The 23,927-nt window shown below is 43.1% G+C and overlaps 1 protein-coding gene across 1 annotated transcript in view; it reads left to right on the forward strand.

The window, feature by feature from the left end:
- Positions 1-23,927, forward strand: part of LOC311129131 (TBC1 domain family member 22B-like) — a 193,745-nt gene that overhangs the window by 77,930 nt on the left and 91,888 nt on the right. Inside the window, exon 10 of the mRNA XM_084161423.1 lies at positions 23,374-23,480. Coding sequence (XP_084017549.1) covers positions 23,374-23,480 — 107 coding nt within the window. The remainder of the gene's footprint in view (positions 1-23,373; positions 23,481-23,927) is intronic.

A 23,927-nucleotide genomic window follows, 5' to 3' on the forward strand; every position in this document is an offset into this window, starting at 1 on the left:
ACAGGGAGCAGGGAGGGAGAGACGAGAGACACCAACCAACCAAGCCGACTCGTGCTAATAGCTGCCATATAGCTAGATTATTTATCATCAAATATGATTACGTAGTACCTGTCTTGACTGCATCAAACCGGGAGAAGCTAGTTAAGCTAGCTAGCTAGGCTAATTGAGGCAGCAGTGCATGCGCTGTCTCATCCTACAGTTACAAATAACAACAACTCCATTCAGAATATTAAGTAGCAGCCTACTTGTTGGCTCCTGGTCGTTGTAGCCTATCCTTCTCCTTTAACTTTTATTCTGTCATTTTAATTCCATCTTCCATTGATTAGATATCACCTAAATGTTGCTACACACGAGGCTCTGACTTTAGCCTATTGCCGATTTGATGACTTATGATTGGCCAACAACAACAAGCAACACGCGCCAAACACTCCACTCTTGTGAAAAGCAAGAGCAGCAGCATAAATTATATTATTTCTCTCTCTACTGCAGCAGTCATGTTCAGATCTGTACGGGCCCTTCCGGACAAGTCGGTTAAAAGGTCACATACCCGAGACCCGTGACAATCATATCAGCTCCTACCCAGCCCTGTGAAATTATTTAGAATTCTGGATCCGGATCTGCTCCGGTCCCGGATAGGGTCTAGATGGATCCGTGAAGACCTCTACCCCACATCTGTCCAATTGATCTGTCTATAATCTATAGCTCCATGTATTTCTATGTGGCAGTGAGAGCCCTAGATACATTTACGTAATTTAGCAGACGCTCTTATCCAGAGCGACTTACAAATTGGATACAGTACTGGACCACTAGCCAACCAACCAGCAGGCCACAGAGAGAACAGCAACAACATCTCTGTGCATCTTTAATGGCACACTATTCTCTACTGTATATAGTGCACTACTTTTGACCAGTGCCATTTCAGATACAGCCATAGAAACATATCTGAAATGCAGCTCTGCTCTGCTCTGCTGTTGTACCATCGCCATGGTTACGTGATTGCGGAGCATGCGTTGGACGTTGGTAGGTGAACCGTACTGCTGGGTTGGTCGGGTGGAGAGGAGAGGCAGCTGTGTGTGTTGGCTGACTGTGTGGGCTGGGCTGGTGCTAGTCTGGTCTAGTCATCCAAGTTGTCACAGACTCCAAAATGATTATTACACAATTTTCCTAGCTTAGGAAAGCCTGATAAAGCTAATTTTGTATTAATTGATTCATAACTTTATTTTCATTAACAGGTATCAACAAAATTAGTACAAACATGACATTCCTATCATAAAATCTACATTCCCCTGAACACATTTTAATTTCAGCCTCCTGCAGGTTGCCATTAGCAACTAAATGATCCTTATAACGTCTTCTGTGTGCGATTTTAAAATGATTGGTTCAAGGACATACAGTGCATTTGTAAAGTGTTCAGACCCCATGCATCCTGTTTCCATTGATCATCCTTGAGATGTTTCTAGAACTTGATTGGAGTCCACCTGTGGTAAATTCAATTGATTGGACATGATTTGGAAAGGCACACACCTGTCTATATAAGGTCCCACAGTTGATAGTGCATGTCAATGCAAAAACCAAGCCATGAGGTCGAAGGCATTGTCCGTAGAGCTCGGAGACAGGATTGTGTCGAGGCACAGATCTGGAGAAGCGTACAAACACATTTCTGCAGCATTGAAGGTCCCCAAGAACACGGTGGCCTCCATTATTCTTAAATGGAAGAAGTTTGGAACCACCAAGACTCTTCCTACAGCTCGCTGCCCGGCCAAACTGAGCAATCAGGGGAGAAGGGCCTTGGTCAGGGAGGTGACCAAGAACCCGATGGTCACTCTGACAGAGCTCTAGAGTTCCTCTGTGGAGATGGGAGAACCTTCCAGAAGGACAACCATCTCTGCAGCACTCCACAAATCAGGCCTTTTATGGTAGAGTGGCCAGATGGAAGCGGCGACTCATTAAAAGGCACATGACAGCCCGCTTGGAGTTTGCCAAAAGGCACCTAAAGGACTCTCAGACCATGGGAAACAAGATTCTCTGGTCTCATGAAACTAAGATTGAAGTCTTTGGCCTGAATGCCAAGCCTCAGGTCTGGAGGAAAACTACCGTGAAGCGTGGTGGTGGCAGCATCATGCTGTGGGGATGTTTTTCAGCAGCATGGACTGCGAGACTAGTCAGGATCGAGGGAAATATGAACGGAGCAAAGTACAGAGAGATACTTGATGAAAACCTGCTCCAGAGCGCTCGGGACCTCAGACTGGGGCAAAGGTTCACCTTCCAACAGGACAATGACCCTAAGCACACAGCCAAGGCAACGCAGGAGTTGCTTCGGGACAAGTCTCTGAATGTCCTTGAGTGGCCCAGCCAGAGCCCGGACTTGAACCCGATAGAGCATCTCTGTAGAGAGCTGAAAATAGCTATGCAGTGACGCTCCTCATCCAACCTGACAGAGTTTGAGAGGATCTGCAGAGAAGAATGGGAGAAACTCCTCAAATACAGGTGGGCCAAGCTTGTAGCGTCATACCCAAGAAGACTCGAGGCTGTAATCACTGCCAAATGTGCTTCAACAAAGTACTGAGTAAAGGGTCTGAATACTTATGTAAATGTTTTTTTAATTTTTTTAAATGTGATTTTATTGTGTGTAGATTGATGAGGGGGGAAAAACAATGTAATTCATTTTAGAATAAGGCTGTAATGTAACAAAATGTGGAAAAAGTGAAGAGGGTCTGAATACTTTGAGTGCACTTTACATATGGCTATTAGAAGCAATTATTGGTACCATGACTGTCTTTGAAAAAAAAATGTATTCACACGAAGATTGCAATTTATTCATTCATTATAATGGTGGATCCTGTTTTCTGCTAACAATGCCTGCAGTACCGTAGTCGGCCTTGAACTCCTGTGGCTTCAATTAGAGGGTTAGTCGTTCTCCCCTGGGTGGCACTGAAAGCCCACAGACCCATACTGCTGAGAGCAGATGGCATGGTGTCTCACTCTCTTTCTCGGGAGGTGTAACCCAGCTCTCTGTGTGCCAAGCCAGGCACATGGCTGGTTCTGCCCTATCCTGGATAGCTTGTCGCGTTTTACCTAGCGTCAGGAAACAGGGACACTAGGCAGACAGGAAGCTGAGGTATCACCGGCCAATAAGAAGCCACTTGGCTCGGGCTTGGCAGATGTAGAGGAGGGAAGGATCTGTGTTAGGCTGATAGTGAAACAGACTCATGTAAACACACATCCACATGCACACACACTAAAATCCACCCTTCCGCACTCTATTTGCATGCTAAAATGCACTGGAGAGCAGTGGGGAAAATCACCATGTAAATCTAATGAATTATTATGGAGCAGTCAGTCCAAACATCCAAACATGGCCCCTGGCCTCTATCTAATGAAAACAGAGTTGACATTAATGGAACATTTCGCCCATTTCATTTAATACATCTACCAGCATCCTTACATGTACTGTAGTGAAAATACACCCGCTAAATCACTTAATCTGTTACTGTGTTTACATAAAACAGCATTTTCCCTTAATCAAATCAAATCAAATTTTATTGGCCACATGCGCCGAATACAACAGGTGCAGACATTACAGTGAAATGCTTACTTACAGCCCTTAACCAACAGTGCATTTATTTTTAATAAAAAAGTAAAATAAAACAACAACAAAAAAGTGTTGAGAAAAAAGAGCAGAAGTAAAATAAAATAACAGTAGGGAGGCTATATACAGGGGGGTACCGGTGCAGAGTCAATGTGCGGGGGCACTACCTAGTTGAGGCACTACCTAGTTGAGGTAGTTGAAGTAATATGTACATGTGGGTAGAGTTAAAGTGACTATGCATAAATAATTAACACAGTAGCAGCAGCGTAAAAAGATGGGGTGGGGGGGCAGTGCCAATAGTCCGGGTAGCCATGATTAGCTGTTCAGGAGTACCCTCCAAGATTGCGTAATCCTCTCCACAAGCATCTTCTGACTGCAGTTTCCTACATATGCCTCAAAGCCTCTCACCATTCTGCTCTCTGAGCCACTGGGCAGTACCATGCAATGCACCCTGGACTGAAGAGGCAGAAAAATAGGAGAAATGTGTTGGAGAGCTGCTTTATCATAATGCTACATCATACCGGCTCCATTTCTGTATGCGTGAACGGCAATAACTCTGATACATATGAAAACATGAAATGACCCTGGGAATCGATAGAACATCGCCGAGAGGTGTCCAAAAAATGGCACCCTATTCCCTATTTAGGATATTGTACTACTATAGGGACTATAGGGCTCTGGTCAAAAGTAGTACGCTATATAGGGAATAGGGTGCCATTTGGGATGCAACCATGGAAGTAGCTGTGCTGTGCTGGTTCTATTTTGGGATTTGTGGTCTGTAGAGCTGCAGCACTAGTTTTACCAGGCAGAACCCATCTCATCCCTCTCTCTCTAATCTGTAGAGAAAAGGTTAATGAACCCAGATGATCACAACACCAGGCTCTAGGGATCAGCCTGTGTGTGTGTTGGTGTGAGTAAGAGCCTGTGTGTGTGTGAGAGAGAGAGATATGGCGTGTGTGTGTGCTTGTGCGTGTTAGGGCTGTCCCTGACAATTTTTTTTGTCTTGAGTCATCTGTTCTTTCGACCAATCGTTTGGTCTAAATGTTAAAACTTGTATTTTTACATATATAGACACATCCTATGTGTTTTAATCAAATCATCTACAGTTGAAGTCGGAGGTTTACATACACCTTAGCCAAATACATTTAAACTCAGTTTTTCACAATTCCTGACATTTAATCCTTGTAAAAATTCCCTGTTTTAGGTCAGTTAGGATCACCACTTTATTTTAAGAATGTGAAATGTCAGAATAATAGTAGAGAGAATGATTTATTTCATTTTTTTATTTCTTTCATCACATTCCCAGTGGGTCAGAAGTTTACATACACTCAATTAGTATTTGGTAGCATTGCCTTTAAATTGTTTAACTTGGGTCAAACGTTTCGGGTAGCCTTCCACAAGCTTCCCACAATAAGTTGGGTGAATTTTGGCCCATTCCTCCTGACAGAGCCACTCCAATACCTTGACTTTGTTGTCCTTAAACCATTTTGCCACAACTTTGGAAGTATGCTTGGGGTCATTGTCCATTTGGAAGACCCATTTGCGACCAAGCTTTAATTTCCTGACTGATGTCTTGAGATGTTGCTTCAATATATCCACATAATTTTCCTTCCTCATGATGCCATCTATTTTGTGAAGTGCACCAGTCCCTCCTGCAGCAAAGCACCTCCACAGCATGATGCTGCCATTGCCGTGATTCACGGTTTGGATGGTGTTCTTCGGCTTCCTAGACACCCACTTTTTTCCAACAAACATAACGATGGTCATTATGGCCAAACAGTTCATTTTTTGTTTCATCAGACCAGAGGACATTTCTCCAAAAAGTACGATCTTTGTCCCCATGTGCAGTTGACAACCGTAGTCTGGCTGTTTTATGGCGGTTTTGGAGCAGTGGCTTCTTCCTTGCTGAGCAGCCTTTTAGGTTATGTCGATATAGGACTCGTTTTACTGTGTATATAGATACTTTTGTGCCTGTTTCCTCCAGCATCTTCACAAGGTCCTTTGCTGTTGTTCTGGGATTGATTCGCACTTTTTTTCGCACAAAAGTACATTCATCTCTAGGTGACAGAACGCGTCTCCTTCCTGAGTGGTATGACCGTTGCGTGGTCCCATGGTGTTTATACTTGCGTACTATTGTTTGTACAGATGAACGTGGTACCTTCAGGCGTTTGGAAATTGCTCCCAAGGATGAACCAGACTTTTCTGAGGTCTTGGCTGATTTCTTTAGATTTTCCCATGATGTCAAGCAAAGAGGCACTGCATTTGAAGGTAGGCCTTGAAATACTTCCACAGGTACACCTCCAATTGACTCAAATGATGTCAATTAGCCTATCAGAAGCTTCTAAAGCCATGACATCATTTTCTGGAATTTTCCAAGCTGTTTAAAGGCACAGTCAACTTAGTGTATGTAAACTTCTGACCCACTGGAATTGTGATACAGTGAATTATAAGTGAAATAATCTGTCTGTAAACAATTGTTGGAAAAATTATTTGTGTCATGCACAAAGTAGATATCCTAACCGACTTGCCAAAACTATAGTTTGTTAACAAGACATTTGTGGAGTGGTTGAAAAAGAGTGTTAATGACTCCAACCTAAGTGTATGTAAACTTCTGACTTCAACTGTATATGCACTGAGCTTGTCTGATGCTTTAAGTGCACTGTTTGATTAAATAATTAAGACACACAAATGACTAGAGGGAGTCCAACCGCAATTGATTTAATTGTGCCGGGCAGGACTCAGACTTGCTGTATTTAAAAAACATTACAGCGAGTGACTGTGTGACTAGCACCCATTGTCGCTCTCTCCTCCCTGCTGCAGCGACCACCACAGAACATTAACAGTGTTTATCGCACTGGCTGTGTAACTGAAAAGTTATCTTACCGAAATCCCTAATTTGTTTAGGAAAAACATTCCCTGTTCCCTCAACCCTTGCTCTCTTTAAGTGACACATATATGCATCGCATGCACATGACCAATAGGTTCTGACCTATAGCATATCATAATCACATCAATAAATTGGTTATAACAAACACAGAACACTGTAAAACATGTGACAGCAAAATGGATGCAGATGACATGACGAATAAACTCATAACGGGGGAATGTTTGGTTGCTCAGGAGGTAAAGGGGAAGTCAGATGTGTGGAATAAATTTGAGTAGTTGTGGAAAATACTGGAGATCAAGAAAAATAAGGTAAGGAGCAAGCGCTGCGTGCATATTATGTGTGCTAAACAGGTGCTGTTAGATTACAATATAATTTTTTCTGATCATTTGGAACAATGTAAACAACACTAAATAAATTATAAGCGTACCAGAGTCTTTTGTAATGTTATATATACATAATTTTTTGAAAGCCTTAATTACAGCAAAGACTAAACAGTCGCATGCATTCGTGAATGCAATTGCCAAAATGGAACGGGTTGTTTATTGTTTACGCTAATTATTCAAGTGTCAGTTTGTGATTTTATTTTAAAACTAAAATGCTTGATTGCATTTCAAATCATGAATGACTCATATGCTGTGGGATGACATTTACATTTTAGTTATTTAGCAGACGCTCTTATCCAGAGCGACTTACAGTTAGTGAGTGCATACATTTTCATACTGGTCCCCCGTGGGAATCGAACCCACAACCCTGGTGTTTCAAGCGCCATGCTCTACCAACTGAGCTACACGGGACTACAACAAATTAATGAACAACAAATTAATGACATTAACAAATCAATGATTGATTGATACAGTAGCCTATATAAGTTTTGAAATATAGGCTTAAGTAAGTTACGGTATTAAGACTAAACAGGATGCTCTCTTAGGAATACAGCTCGATGGTGGTTATACAAGGCTGCTATACTAAGCCTACTAATGATAATGACATTACTTACAGTGCATTCGGAAAGTATTCAGACCATTTAACTTTTTCCACATTTTGTTACATTACAGCCTTATTCTGAAATTGATTAAATTAATTTTATCCCTCATCAATCTACACACACCACCCCATAATGACAGAGTGAAAATGTATCTACATAAGTATTCAGACCCTTTCCTATGAGACTCGAAATTGAGCTCAGCTGCATCCTATTTCCATTGATCATCCTTGATGTTTCTACAACTTGATTGGAGTCCACCTGTGGTAAATTCAATTGATTGGACATAATTTGGAAAGGCACACACCTGTCTATATAAGGTCCCACAGTTGACAGTAAATGTCAGAGCAAAAACCAAGCCATGAGGTCGAAGGAATTGTCCGTAGATTTCCGAGACAGGATTGTGTCGAGGCACAGATCTGGGGAAGGGTACCAAAAAATGTCTGCTGCATTGAAGGTCCCCAAGAGCACAGTGGCCTCCATTATTCTTAAATGGAAGAAGTTTGGAACCACCAACACCCTTCCCAGAGCTGGCCGTTTGGCCAAACAAGCAATCGGGGGAGAAGGGCCTTGGTCAGGGAGGTGACCAAGAACCCGATGGTCACTCTGACAGAGCTCCAGAGTTCCTCTGTGGAGATGGAGAACCTTCCAGAAGGACAACAATTTTTGCAGCACTCCACCATTCAGGCCTTTATGGTAGAGTGGCCAGAAGGAAGCCACCCCTCAGTAAAAGGCACATGACAGCCTGCTTGGAGTTTTTTTTCTTCTTCTTTTTTTTTGGGGGGGGGGGGGATGGATCAGCTTAATATTGCAGATAGATTGTATCTTCTATCAATGTAATTGTCTGCATCACTTCCAATCCCCCATGTTTTTTATATATATACTCCCCTTTATTACTTTTCAACCCCGCCATCCTTTTCCTACTTGGAGTAAATTAGTGAAAAACAATGCCCAGGCCTCTACTTCCGGTCTATACTTACTATCTACACCTTATGGACACAGTTAATTTTACAATAATGATATTATATATACAGTGGCGAGAACAAGTATTTGATACACTGCCGATTTTGCAGGTTTTCCTACTTACAAAGCATGTAGAGGTCTGTAATTTTTATCATAGGTCAATTCAACTGTGAGAGACGGAATCTAAAACAAAAATACAGAAAATCACATTGTATGATTTTTAAGTAATTAATTTGCATTTTATTGCATGACTTAAGTATTTGATACATCAGAAAAGCAGAACTTAATATTTGGTATAGAAACCTTTGTTTGCAATTACAGAGATCATACATTTCCTGTAGGACCTGACCAGGTTTGCACACACTGCAGCAGGGATTTTGGCCCACTCCTCCATACAGACCTTCTCCAGATCCTTCAGGTTTCGGGGCTGTCGCTGGGCAATACAGACTTTCAGCTCCCTCCAAAGATTTTCTATTGGGTTCAGGTCTGGAGACTGGCTAGGCCACTCCAGGACCTTGAGATGCTTCTTACGGAGCCACTCCTTAGTTGCCCTGGCTGTGTGTTTCGGGTCGTTGTCATGCTGGAAGACCCAGCTACGACCCATCTTCAATGCTCTTACTGAGGGAAGGAGGTTGTTGGCCAAGATCTCGCAATACATGGCCCCATCCATCCTCCCCTCAATACGGTGCAGTCGTCCTGTCCCCTTTGCAGAAAAGCATCCCCAAAGAATGATGTTTCCACCTCCATGCTTTATGGTTGGGATGGTGTTTTTGGGGTTGTACTCATCCTTCTTCTTCCTCCAAACACGGCGAGTGGAGTTTAGACCAAAAAACTATATTTTTGTCTCATCAGACCACATTACCTTCTCCCATTCCTCCTCTGGATCATCCAGATGGTCATTGGCAAACTTCAGACGGGCCTGGACATGCGCTGGCTTGAGCAGGGGGACCTTGCGTGCGCTGCAGGATTTTAATCCATGACGGCGTAGTGTGTTACTAATGGTTTTCTTTGAGACTGTGGTCCCAGCTCTCTTCAGGTCATTGACCAGGTCCTGCCGTGTAGTTCTGGGCTGATCCCTCACCTTCCTCATGATCATTGGTGCCCCACGAGGTGAGGTCTTGCATGGAGCCCCAGACGGAGGGTGATTGACCGTCATCTTGAACTTCTTCCATTTTCTAATAATTGCGCCAACAGTTGTTGCCTTCTCACCAAGCTGCTTGCCTATTGTCCTGTAGCCCATCCCAGCTTTGTGCAGGTCTACAATTTTATCCCTGATGTCCTTACACAGCTCTCTGGTCTTGGCCATTGTGGAGAGGCTGGAGTCTGTTTGATTGAATGTGTGGACAGGTCTTTTATACAGGTAACGAGTTCAAACAGGTGCAGTTAATACAGGTAATGAGTGGAGAACAGGAGGGCTTCTTGAAGAAAAACTAACAGGTCTGTGAGAGCCGGAATTCTTACTGGTTGGTAGGTGATCAAATACTTACAGTGACGGAAAAAAGTATTTGATCCCCTGCTGATTTTGTACGTTTGCCCACTGACAAAGAAATGATCAGTCTATAATTTTAATGGTAGGTTTATTTGAACAGTGAGAGACAGAATAACAAAACAAATATCCAGAAAAACGCATGTCAAAAATTTAATAAATTTTGGCTAGGCCACTCCAGGACCTTAATGTGCTTCTTCTTGAGCCACTCCTTTGTTGCCTTGGCCGTGTATTTTTTGTCATTGTCATGCTGGAATACCCATCCACGACCCATTTTCAATGCACTGGCTGAGGGAAGGAGGTTCTCACCCAAGATTTGACGGTACATGGCCCCGTCCATCGCCCCTTTGATGCGGTGAAGTTGTCCTGTCCCCTTAGCAGAAAAACACCCCCAAAGCATAATGTTTCCACCTCCATGTTTGACGGTGGGGATGGTGTTCTTGGGGTCATAGGCAGCATTCCTCCTCGTCCAAACACGGCGAGTTGAGTTGATGCCAAAGAGCTCCATTTTGGTCTCATCTGACCACAACATTTTCGCCCAGTTGTCCTCTGAATCATTCAGATGTTCACTGGCAAACTTCAGACGGGCATGTATATGTGCTTTCTTGAGTAGGGGGACCTTGCGGGCGCTGCAGGATTTCAGTCCTTCACGGCGTAGTGTGTTACCAATTGTTTTCTTGGTGACTATGGTCCCAGCTGCCTTGAGATCATTGACAAGTTCCTCCCGTGTAGTTCTGGGCTGATTCCTCACCGTTCTCATGATCATTGCAACTCCACGAGGTGAGATCTTGCATGGAGCCCCAGGCCGAGGGAGATTGACAGTACTTTTGTGTTTCTTCCATTTGCGAATAATCGCACCAACTGTTGTCACCTTCTCACCAAGCTGCTTGGCGATGGTCTTGTAGCCCATTCCAGCCTTGTGTAGGTCTACAATCTTGTCCCTGACATCCTTGGAGAGCTCTTTGGTCTTGGCCATGGTGGAGAGTTTGGAATCTGATTGATTGATTGCTTCTGTGGACAGGTGTCTTTTATACAGGTAACAAGCTGAGATTAGGAGCACTCCCTTTAAGAGTGTGCTCCTAATCTCAGCTCGTTACCTGTATAAAAGACACCTGGGAGCCAGAAATCTTTCTGATTGAGAGGGGGTCAAATACTTATTTCCCTCATTAAAATGCAAATCAATTTATAACATTTTTGACATGCGTTTTTCTGGATTTTTTGGTTGTTATTCTGTCTCTCACTGTTCAAATAAATATACCATTAAAATTATAGACTGATCATTTCTTTGTCAGTGGGCAAACGTACAAAATCAGCAGGGGATCAAATACTTTTTTCCCTCACTGTATGTCATGCAATAAAATGCAAATTAATTACTTAAAAATCATACAATGTGATTTTCTGGATTTTTGTTTTAGATTCCGTCTCTCACAGTTGAAGTGTACCTATGATGATACAGACCTCTACATGCTTTGTAAGTAGGAAAACCTGCAAAATCGGCAGTGTATCAAATACTTGTTCTCCCCACTGTATACAGTGGGGGAAAAAAGTATTTAGTCAGCCACCAATTGTGCATGTTCTCCCACTTAAAAAGATGAGAGAGGCCTGTAATTTTCATCACAGGTACACGTCAACTATGACAGACAAAATGAGAAAAAAAAATCCAGAAAATCACATTGTAGGATTTTTTATGAATTTATTTGCAAATTATGGTGGAAAATAAGTATTTGGTCAATAACAAAAGTTTCTCAATACTTTGTTATATACCCTTTGTTGGCAATGACACAGGTCAAACGTTTTCTGTAAGTCTTCACAAGGTTTTCACACACTGTTGCTGGTATTTTGGCCCATTCCTCCATGCAGATCTCCTCTAGAGCAGTGATGTTTTGGGGCTGTCGCTGGGCAACACGGACTTTCAACTCCCTCCAAAGATTTTCTATGGGGTTGAGATCTGGAGACTGGCTAGGCCACTCCAGGACCTTGAAATGCTTCTTACGAAGCCACTCCTTCGTTGCCCGGGCGGTGTGTTTGGGATCATTGTCATGCTGAAAGACCCAGCCACGTTTCATCTTCAATGCCCTTGCTGATGGAAGGAGGTTTTCACTCAAAATCTCACGATACATGGCCCCATTCATTCTTTCCTTTACACGGATCAGTCGTCCTGGTCCCTTTGCAGAAAAACAGCCCCAAAGCATGATGTTTCCACCCCCATGCTTCACAGTAGGTATGGTGTTCTTTGGATGCAACTCAGCATTCTTTGTCCTCCAAACACGACGAGTTGAGTTTTTACCAAAAAGTTCTATTTTGGTTTCATCTGACCATATGACATTCTCCCAATCCTCTTCTGGCTCATCCAAATGCACTCCAGCAAACTTCAGAAGGGCCTGTACTGGCTTAAGCAGGGGGACACGTCTGGCACTGCATGATTTGAGTCCCTGGCGGCGTAGTGTGTTACTGATGGTAGGCTTTGTTACTTTGGTCCCAGCTCTCTGCAGGTCATTCACTAGGTCCCCCCGTGTGGTTCTGGGATTTTTGCTCACTGTTCTTGTGATCATTTTGACCCAACGGGGTGAGATCTTGCGTGGAGCCCCAGATCGAGGGAGATTATCAGTGGTCTTGTATGTCTTCCATTTCCTAATAATTGCTCCCACAGTTGATTTCTTCAAACCAAGCTGCTTACCTATTGCAGATTCAGTCTTCCCAGCCTGGTGCAGGTCTACAATTTGGTTTCTGGTGTCCTTTGACAGCTCTTTGGTCTTGGCCATAGTGGAGTTTGGAGTGTGACTGTTTGAGGTTGTGGACAGGTGTCTTTTATACTGATAACAAGTTCAAACAGGTGCCATTAATACAGTTAACGAGTGGAGGACAGAGGAGCCTCTTAAAGAAGAAGTTACAGGTCTGTGAGAGCCAGAAATCTTGCTTGTTTGTAGGTGACCAAATACTTATTTTCCACCATAATGTGCAAATAAATTCATAAAAAATCCTACAATGTGATTTTCTGGAGAAAAAAAATCTTAATTTGTCTGTCATAGTTGACGTGTACCTATGATGAAAATTACAGGCCTCTCTCATCTTTTTAAGTGGGAGAACTTGTACAATTGGTGGCTGACTAAATACTTTCCCCCCCCACTGTAACCATATACAATTTCAGTAGCAAATGTCTTAGACCAAACAATCGACCAGTCGACTAATTGGGGTTTAGCCCTAGTGGATGTGTGTGTTTGTTTGTTAGTGTGTACTAGTGTGTCTATCCATACACCTGTATCCCGCTGTTAATGGTCAAACACCTTTATCTCACCCTCCCATGGCCTGGGCTTCACCTTGTATGGCTGTATCCCTGCTCTCTGGTCCTCTGTTCTCTATTGTCCTTCTGTCTCTCTGGTTCCTGTGTCCAGTCAGTGTGATGCTTAGTGGCCGTGTCACCTCTCTCTCTCGCTTTGTGTGTTTGTGTGATGCTCAGAGGCCATGTCACCTTGCCTCTGTAGCCTCTGTAGCGGCTGAATGACCACAGGCTACAGCCCTGCTCTCTCTCCTGACGAAACTATTCGACAGATTGCATGGTCCTACCCTTAGAGAGAGAGAGAGAGGGGAGGGAGAGTGTGTGTGTTTTTGTGCGGAGCTAGGAAGAGTACACCTTGGGACTTTTCACTCTGCCTATTTAACCCACATAGTCTGACTGCTCACCTATAACTGTTCTGTTCTTTGGTGCACCATGAGCCATAATCATAAGGGCCATAACACACTCTTACTGACACATTCCTCCTCTCAGCAAAAGGCTCTTACTATTAAATCTGACCTACTCCCTGGGTTTGTGCGTGTCTCTGACGTGTCGACTCACAGAAATAGAATCTCATTCTAGCTTTGTGACGTCTACTACTGATGATGTCAAACTAAGTGGTGGCCCCAGCGACTTGTCTTAGTAAAGAGTGTGTAGGGGAGAGACGTAGAGTGAGTATGTGGCTGAATAAAGCAGAGAACACTGGGTGTGAGAGAGAACACTGTGTAGGTGACTCAGCTCTCCCAATATAGTAAAGGAAATCATATTTGTTGTGCTTCCCTCCCAATGGAAATGCAATTCTATATCATTGTGCTATCATGTCAGAGAAGGCTTCAGTTCCTCCAGTGACCACAGGGGGAGCTGTTGATTTGTGGAACAAGTAGTACAGACGTTTGAGGAATAGAAACGCAGTGCCTTCTTTCTTGTGCCCTTGTTCATGCATACTCTGAGTTAGCCCCAATTCCACATCAACCCCTCTGCCCCCAAGACACTTGCACACACTCCTAGCAGATCTACACAAGTGTCCTCCCTACCCTCACCTCACTTGAACAGAACAGTGTTAAACTGGCAGTTAAGTCCTGGGGAGGGTCTGATTGTATTAACGCAGTGGTCACCAACCTTTTCTCAAGATGACTTTCGGAGTCAAAAAGCAAGCTGAGATCTACCACTCAGATCTTTTTTTTAAAGATGTAAGCCTATGCAACGTTAATCTAATAAAAATAGTTTGTGGTTTGTGCAGTTCGAGGTTTGTGCAGTAGGCCTAATACATTATCACAGCATATTGGCTATGATTGGCCTGTCAATATTGTTCTTCTCAGACCATATTATATTTAAAAAGCTTTGATAACAACATAGATCAGTTCTTGTATCACTTGCTAGGCACAGCTGAGCATAAATTGAAATAGTTAGCTTTTTTATTTCACTGGACTGATGGTACATGCATCTGATGGTCAGTCTCAGCGGAGGAAAGGAGAGAGCAGCACAGTGTCTGCCTCTCACAGTCTCTGCTCTCTCCTTTCCTCTGGTTAGACTGACCTGAGAGAGGGGACACAGTCTTCCACCTGATGGCGAATCTCGAGTCGCACCACATTATTTCTGCCTCATACTTGAATTGATGTTGTTCCTATGACCAGAAAAAGGGAAATGTTCCTAATAATAAAAAATGCGATACACTTGGCTACTTCATTCATTGCAGCTACAGTGCTGGTTGTAGCGTGAGTGGAAGTAGGGAGAAGCGTGTTTTATCTTTTCTAAAAGTGTTGAAAAAAGCCAGTGTTGACAGTGCTGAAAAAAAACTTAAGCATGAACTCACACATAGAAACAGCAGCTCTGCTGTATTCTTTAATAGTTTCATGGAAGCTTTAGGCACGTTGATATGAGCTATCCGATTGGCCAGCACGGTAGGCACACTTGATTTAGCCCCTGGTCTGCCGGGTATGCGGAGTTTGTCCCTTCAGACAAATTAAATGGTTCAAAATGGGAATACTTTGCCTACCCAGGGTGCAGGGCTTCTGAATCAAGTGGACCTACCGCGAACAGCGCAAGACGAACAAAAATAAATAAATAGCGCAAGGCTTTATCGTTGGTGTTCTTTTTTATTTATTTTTTCTACTTTTACCCCTTTTTCTCCCCAATTGGTAGTTACATTCTTGTCCCATCGCTGCAACTCCCCTACGGACTCGGGAGAGGCGAAGGTCGAGAGCCATGCGTCCTCCGAAACACAATCCTGCCAAGCCGCACTGCTTCTTGACACACTGCTCGCTTAACCCAGAAGCCGGCTGCACCAATGTGTCAGAGGAAACACGTCCAGCTGGCGACCGAAGTCAGCTTGCAGACGCCCAGCCTACCACAAGGAGTCGCTAGAGCGCGATGGGACAAGGCCATTCTAGCCGGTCAAACACTCCCCTAACCCGGACAACGCTGGGCCAATTGTGCGCCGCCTCACAGCTCTCCTGGTCACAGCCGGCTGTGACACAGCCTGGGATCGAACCCGGGTCTGTAGTGATGCGTCAAGCACTGCAATACAGTGCCTTAGACCGCTGCGCCACTTGGGAGGCCATCGTTGGCTTTTCTACAGAAATGTTTGGTGATCGACTAGGAATGCCTTGAAGATCGACCAGTCGATTGCAATCTACCGGTTGGTGACCACTGTATTAAGGGCTCCTGAAAAGGCTCTCCTGTCTTTGAACAATCTATCCATCCAGCCATCCCTTCTCCCTGTCCACATTAGAGCCCGTCTTCAGCAGTTTGGCCCTTCTCTCTTCTCCCTATTTACCTGAGGGCTTGGCTGCTGCTCACCTCCCCTGGTGTTACCTGTCAGAGTAGCCACTGAGGACACAAACACCTAATAGACGGCAGGCCAGTGATGTGTATAAAGAGATAGTGGTTCGTCAGGTATGTGTGAGTAGTAGTGTGTGATTAATCAGTATCATCTCTCTCTAGTGTTCCACTCTGCTGCTGTTGTCAAGAACATGTCAAACCCTACATACAGCCCTCCCTACAGCCCACACCGTATCTGTCATGCACTCATCATGTTCCCCATGCCTCACCTGATCAATCTGATTTATATGTTAATAAACCCATATGTCACCCATCAGCGTGATGACAGATTATATTACACCTGGTCTCAATTAACCCAGGTTGACACACGACGGACATATAGAGGTAATTAGATGGACGTATGGTTAACAAGGCAACAAATTATGAAGACCCCCCCCCTCCCCCTTAGTGACAATAATTCCAATTTATGTTGTGTGAATTAATGAGAGAGAAAAAACTATCAAGTATGTACAACATGTCCATGACTGTAACACAAATGGGACAGGAGATATGTTTGTTCAAAGTTCAAAGTTTCAGTTGATTACTATAGCGCCAATCAATGTAATTTTGTAAATGCTTGGTCTCTATGGCCAGACGCGTCATTCATCGCAAGTTTCGTCTAAAACGGGCCAGTGGTGTCTGAGATATCGTGTGTGACTAAAGAACATACGTACTAGGGTTGAATATTTTCTAGGTATTTTACAAATGTTGCTATGCCGAGAATAAATCACTTTTCTCCAAGCAAGGCAAAGGGTGGCTATTTGCAGAATCTCAAATATAAAATATATATAGATTTGTTTAACACTTTTTTGGTTACTACATGATTCCATATGTGTTATTTCATAGTTTTGATGTCTTCACCATTATTCTACAATGTAAAAATAAAGAAAAACCCTTGAAAGAGTAGGTGTGTCCAAACTTTTGACTGATACTGTATATGATGTAGGCTACTGCACATTATGCGTGACAGAAAAACATAAAAACCCGTAGATGTAGTTAGCTATATGGTCTCTTCGGTACATAAATGAAACTAGCTCCAGTAGGTTAATCTTTTGGCGTGTGAACTGTATTACTGTATTGTATAATATGGACTGGAATTACGCACATCATTCAAATCATGATAAAGCAGAAGAGAACATGCAATTCTGGTGCAGCACATGTGGCCTACAAAGTTACAAGTATAGGCTAGTGAATTTGATTTTAATTTTGAAATATAATAGGTCCTATTTGTATAATTAGTAGGCTGACGTATACAGTATATAGCTTTAATAATATTTCCCCTAATGTTATTAGACTACCTTTTTCTCTCTCTATTGTTGCTTCATTCATTCCTCGCTTACAACAGTTAAATTAAATAAGTTTCGTTGTCCTTATCTTCATCATTCTAATGGCATCCTTGAATAATATAGGACTAGAATTAGATGCAGAAGGCTTTCACTTTTCTTCACAAATATTGAATGGTTATGGGTCTGAAGAACTAACTGCTATAGCCTACCCCCATTGTGCGTTCTCCCTTTCAAACTACCCGTGAGATCTATTGGCTGCTGTACAGTGCCTTGCAAAAGTATTCATCCCCCTTGGCGTTTTTCCTATTGTGTTGCATATCAACCTGTAATTTAAATTGATTTTTATTTAGATTTCATGTAATGGACATACACAAGATAGTCCAAATTGGTGAAGTGAAATGAACTTGTTTCAAATAGTTCTAAAAAATAAATCACGGAAAAGTGGTGCGTGCATATGTAGTCACCCCCTTTTTGCTATGAAGCCCCTAAATAAGATCTGGTGCAACCAATTACCTTCAGAAGTCACATACAGTGGGGAATAAAAGTATTTAGTCAGCCACCAATTGTGCAAGTTCTCCCACTTAAAAAGATGAGAGAGGCCTGTAATTTTCATCATAGGTACACGTCAACTATGACAGACAAATTGAGAAGAAAAAAAATCCAGAAAATCACATTGTAGGATTTTTTATGAATTTATTTGCAAATTATGGTGGAAAATAAGTATTTGGTCACCTACAAACAAGCAAGATTTCTGGCTCTCACAGACCTGTAACTTCTTCTTTAAGAGGCTCCTCTGTCCTCCACTTGTTACCTGTATTAATGGCACCTGTTTGAACTTGTTATCAGTATAAAAGACACCTGTCCACAACCTCAAACAGTCACACTCCAAACTCCACTATGGCCAAGACCAAAGAGCTGTCAAAGGACACCAGAAACAAAATTGTAGACCTGCACCAGGCTGGGAAGACTGAATCTGCAATAGGTAAGCAGCTTGGTTTGAAGAAATCAACTGTGGGAGCAATTATTAGGAAATGGAAGACATACAAGACCACTGATAATCTCCCTCGATCTGGGGCTCCACGCAAGATCTCACCCTGTGGGGTCAAAATGATCACAAGAACGGTGAGCAAAAATCCCAGAACCACACGGGGGGACCTAGTGAATGACCTGCAGAGAGCTGGGACCAAAGTAACAAAGCCTACCATCAGTAACACACTACGCCGCCAGGGACTCAAATCCTGCAGTGCCAGACGTGTCCCCCTGCTTAAGCCAGTACATGTCCAGGCCTGTCTGAAGTTTGCTACAGTGCATTTGGATGATCCAGAAGAGGATTGGGAGAATGTCATATGGTCAGATGAAACCAAAATATAACTTTTTGGTAAAAACTCAACTCGTCGTGTTTGGAGGACAAAGAATGCTGAGTTGCATCCAAAGAACACCATACCTACTGTGAAGCATGGGGGTGGAAACATCATGCTTTGGGGCTGTTTTTCTGCAAAGGGACCAGGACGACTGATCCGTGTAAAGGAAAGAATGAATGTGGCCATGTATCGTGAGATTTTTAGTGAAAACCTCCTTCCATCAGCAAAGGTATGGCAACTGCTTGGCCTCTGACCGCAAGGCACTACAGAGGGTAGTGCGTACGGCCCAGTACATCACTGGGGCAAAGCTCCCTGCCATCCAGGACCTCTATACCAGGCGGTGTCAGAGGAAGGCCCTCAAAATTGTCAAAGACTCCAGCCACCCTAGTCATAGACTGTTCTCTCTGCTACCGCACGGCAAGCGGTACCGGAGTGCCAAGTCTAGGTCCAAAAGACTTCTCAACAGCTTCTACCCCCAAGCCATAAGACTCCTGAACAGCTAATCATGGCTACCCGGACTATTTGCACTGCCCCCCCACCCCATCCTTTTTACGCTGCTGCTACTCTGTTAAGTATTTATGCATAGTCACTTTAACTCTACCCACATGTACATATTACCTCAACTACCTCAACTAGCCGGTGCCCCCGCACATTGACTCTGCAACGGTACCCCCCTGTATATATAGCCTCCCTACTGTCACTTTATTTTACTGTATATATAGCCTCCCTACTGTCACTTTATTTTACTTCTGCTCTTTTTTTCTCAACACTTTTTTGTTGTTGTTGTTTTATTCTTACTTTTTTTGTTTAAAATAAATGCACTGTTGGTTAAGGGCTGTAAGTAAGCATTTCACTGCAATGTCTGCACCTGTTGTATTCGGCGCATGTGACCAATAAAATTTGATTTGATTTGATTTGAAGGGCATTGAAGATGAAACGTGGCTGGGTCTTTCAGCATGACAATGATCCCAAACACACCGCCCGGGCAACGAAGGAGTGGCTTCGTAAGAAGCATTTTAAGGTCCTGGAGTGGCCTAGCCAGTCTCCAGATCTCAACCCCATAGAAAATCTTTGGAGGGAGTTGAAAGTCCGTGTTGCCCAGCGACAGCCCCAAAACATCACTGCTCTAGAGGAGATCTGCATGGAGGAATGGGCCAAAATACCAGCAACAGTGTGTGAAAACCTTGTGAAGACTTACAGAAAGCGTTTGACCTGTGTCATTGCCAACAAAGGGTATATAACAAAGTATTGAGAAACTTTTGTTATTGACCAAATACTTATTTTCCACCATAATATGGAAATAAATTCATAAAAAATCCTACAATGTGATTTTCTGGATTTTTTTTCCTCATTTTGTCTGTCATAGTTGACGTGTACCTATGATGAAAATTACAGGCCTCTCTCATTTTTTAAGTGGGAGAACTTGCACAATTGGTGGCTGACTAAATACTTTTTTTCCCCACTGTAATTAGTTAAACAAAGTCCACCTGTGTTCAATCTAAGTGTCACATGATCTCAGTATATATACAACTGTTCAGAAAGGCCCCAAGTCTGCAACACCACTAAGCAAGGGGCCATGAAGACCAAGGAGCTCTCCAAACAGGTCAGGGACAAAGTTGTGGAGAAGTACAGATCAGGGTTGGGTTATACTTTTTTTTAATCAGAAACTTTGAACATCCCACGGAGCACCATTTAAATCCATTATTAAAAAAATGGAAAGAATATGGCACCACAACAAACCTGCCGAGAGGGCCAAACACCTCTCATCATCCTGAGAACACCATCCCCACAGTGAAGCATGGTGGTGGCAGCATCATGCTGTGGGGATGTTTTTCATCGGCAGGGACTGGGGAAACTGGTCAGAATTGAAGGAATGATGGATGGCGCTAAATACAGGGAAATTCTTGAGGGAAACCTGTTTCAGTCTTCCATAGATTTGAGACTGGGACGGAGGTTCACCTTCCAGCAGAACAATGACCCTAAGCATACTGCTAAAGCAACACTCGAGTGGTTTAAGCGGAAACATTTTAATGTCTTGGAATGGCCTAGTCAAAGCCCAGACCTCAATCCAATTGAGAATCTGTGGTATGACTTAAAGATTGCTGTACACCAGCGGAACCCATCCAACTTGAAGGAGCTGGAGCAGTTTTGCCTTGAAGAATGGGCCAAAATCCCAGTGGCTAACTCATAGAGACATACCCCAAGATACTTGCAGCTGTAATTGCTGAAAAAGGTGGCTCTACAAAGTATTGACTTTGGGGGGGTGAATAGTTATGCACGCTCAAGTTTTCTGTTTTTTTTTGTCTTATTTCTTGTTTGTTTCACAACAAAAAATATTTTGCTTCTTCAAAGTGGTAGGCATGTTGTGTAAATCAAATGATACAAACCCCCAAAAATCAATTTTAATTCCAGGTTGTAAGGCAACAAAATAGGAAAAATGCCAAGAGGGGTGAATACTTTCGCAAGCCACTGTATTCATCAAAAAAGAACTTGCGTCCCTCTTCAAATAGTCTATTGGCATAAGAAATGCAAAAAAAGCTTTTCCTGCATGGGACTCCAGGAGCTAAGGAGTGTTTTTTAATGAGAGGCCAGCGGAGCACAGGTGCGCGTGTTGCTTATGAGACAGAGGCTATAAGTTAGAAGCTTATTATGCATAACCCACCATTCATTAGGTAAATAAAAGGCTGATACTGCATTGAATGTATTACCCGAAAAAGGTAGGCTAGGATATCTATATATAGGGCTATATATCAATTTCGAAAATAATTATCTATTTTGGATGCAATTGATGGAGAGAGAGAAAGACTGCGAGAGAGTACTCACGCGTGCACGGATTTAAAGCAACAATATTCGAGTGATAGGTTGTTTTAAAATTCTGTAGTTGCAATTAAAAAATATATAACTTTACAATTATAAAACAAGGTGATCCCCGACAGCCAGATGGAGATGGCTAAATTAGACACGCATTCAGTCTTTATATTACTGTAGCATAGACTATGCTGCATTCAGTCTTTATATTACTGTAGCATAGACTATGCTGCATTCAGTCTTTATATTACTGTAGCATAGGCTATGCTGCATTCAGTCTTTATATTACTGTAGCATAGGCTATGCTGCATTCAGTCTTTATATTACTGTAGCATAGGCTATACTGCATTCAGTCTTTATATTACTGTAGCATAGACTATGCTGCATTCAGTCTTTATATTACTGTAGCATAGACTATGCTGCATTCAGTCTTTATATTACTGTAGCATAGACTATGCTGCATTCAGTCTTTATATTACTGTAGCATAGACTATGCTGCATTCAGTCTTTATATTACTGTAGCATAGGCTATGCTGCAGCAACTGCAGGCCTACCTGTCACAAGAAGGAAAGTTACCATGATGAGATGATAGGTCTACCGTATTTTCCGCACTATAAGGCGCACAGGAGTATAAGCCGCAGCAGCTAAATTGAATGATATTGTATGATGTGTACATATATAAGCCGCACTGGACTATAAGCCGCAGGTGTTTTAATGTTTAATTACCATATGTAAGGGTTCGTGCACAGAGGGGATTGTCGGGAAAGAGACAAACTGTCTCGCTCTCGTAATGTATGTCTGTCTTGCTCTCGTTCTGTCTCTCGTACCACTCTCGGTTACTCTTTTACTTTTGCGCGCTACCTGTCTCACTCTTTTCCGGCCTCCAGCCCCTCCTGCTGGAGCCCGCCGCTTAAAGGTGGGGGGCGCGGACCGTTCATAGAGCCCATAGAGTTAAAGTTGGTGGACTCTAACCTGCAAAATCCATAGATTTAGGAGGTCTTCTAGTGGCCGTTAGCTGTAAAAATCCATAGATTAGCCGCACCGTTATATAAGCCGCAGGGTCGAAAAATGGGAAAAAAGGCGCGGCTTATAGTCCGAAAATTACGGTACATGCATTGTGAACTGCGCTGTCTGTCCCCACCCTTAGTGTTGATTCATCATGCAGAGGCCGTAGCAAAGCCAGATTTAGACATTGCATATCATTTAACAGTTCAGTTTCATGTCATGCTGTTCATAAAAATAATTTATTATAATTTACTGTTTCTCACAGTTATTTATCCCGGGAAAGGGGAGTGGGATGGGCGGTAAATCTCGGTAACCGGGTTCCCGCCATTCAATCCTAGTACGTACGAACGAATTGACAGAGACTGATCCACGATTTCATCGTTGGGGGTGAATAAATGATTAAATCATTGAGCTATGTTCAACTGTCATTCAGGTGATAATACACTTAACCCACGGATGGACTTCATTGCTGATGTCTAGCTTCATAATATGTACTGTGTTTGAATGGCTTTTGATAGCCATCTTCATTTTTTAAATATAGATTAGTGCTGTATATTTGAATGACTGTGGAGAGTAGATGTAGTTGAATGACTATGGTTGTAGATGTAGTAAGAACAAACAGATTGCATAATGTAAATGTACGTGTGAATAGGTGTGGAGAGGAAATAGATGTGTTGTTAACAGGTGCTGTTAGAGAGGCCCTCCATGAAGCTCTGAGAACAAACATCTGTACCACTACACTTCATCAAGGAGAGAGAGAGACTCCTCAGGCTCTCCTCAAGAACATCTCTTTCTCTTCTGTTTTTCTGTTTAATAGAAGGCCCCTGCTGTGATGCTGGTAGACCCAATTCACTATTTTTCACTCTCTCTCTCACACTCCCCTTCTCTTTCTCTCTCTCTCTCTCGGTACAGAGGAGGAGGTGGAGAACTTTGACGTTTCCAGCTTGCAGGAGGAGGCTTTGCGGAACATCGAGGCTGACAGTTTCTGGTGCATGAGCAAGCTGTTGGACGGCATTCAGGTACATGGATTCTCCTCTCCTTTCCACTGTTTACTTTCACTGTGTACCTGTGTGTGTGCGCCTGTGTGTGTGTGTACCACCTCCCCAGGAGAGAATGGGTTAGGCGTGTGTATTTTTATGTGTATGTGGAGTAGTAGTTCCAGGGGAGCAGATATTGATGCATTGTGTGTGTGTGTGTGTGTGTGTTGAATTGGCCACACACATGAATACATACAGGTTTGGTCACAGTAGAGTCCCCTGTGTGTAGGTTAGTCGCTCCTTCCCACTCTCCCCCTCTGTTCCATCTCTTCAGAATTAAATATTCTCTCTCTGCACTCTACTGTAGCCAGATACAGCCTTTTACCCGTCAGCCTGGTGGCGGGCGGCGTTGAGCGTATCACCCAGGGAACTGTTCCGCCTCCTCCTTACTTTCTCTCTCTCTTTGTCGCTTATTGATTTACAGCTATA

This window comes from Coregonus lavaretus (genome assembly GCF_964263955.1).
Source record: "Coregonus lavaretus genome assembly, chromosome: 5".
In the NCBI taxonomy this organism is placed as follows: Eukaryota; Metazoa; Chordata; class Actinopteri; order Salmoniformes; family Salmonidae; genus Coregonus; species Coregonus lavaretus.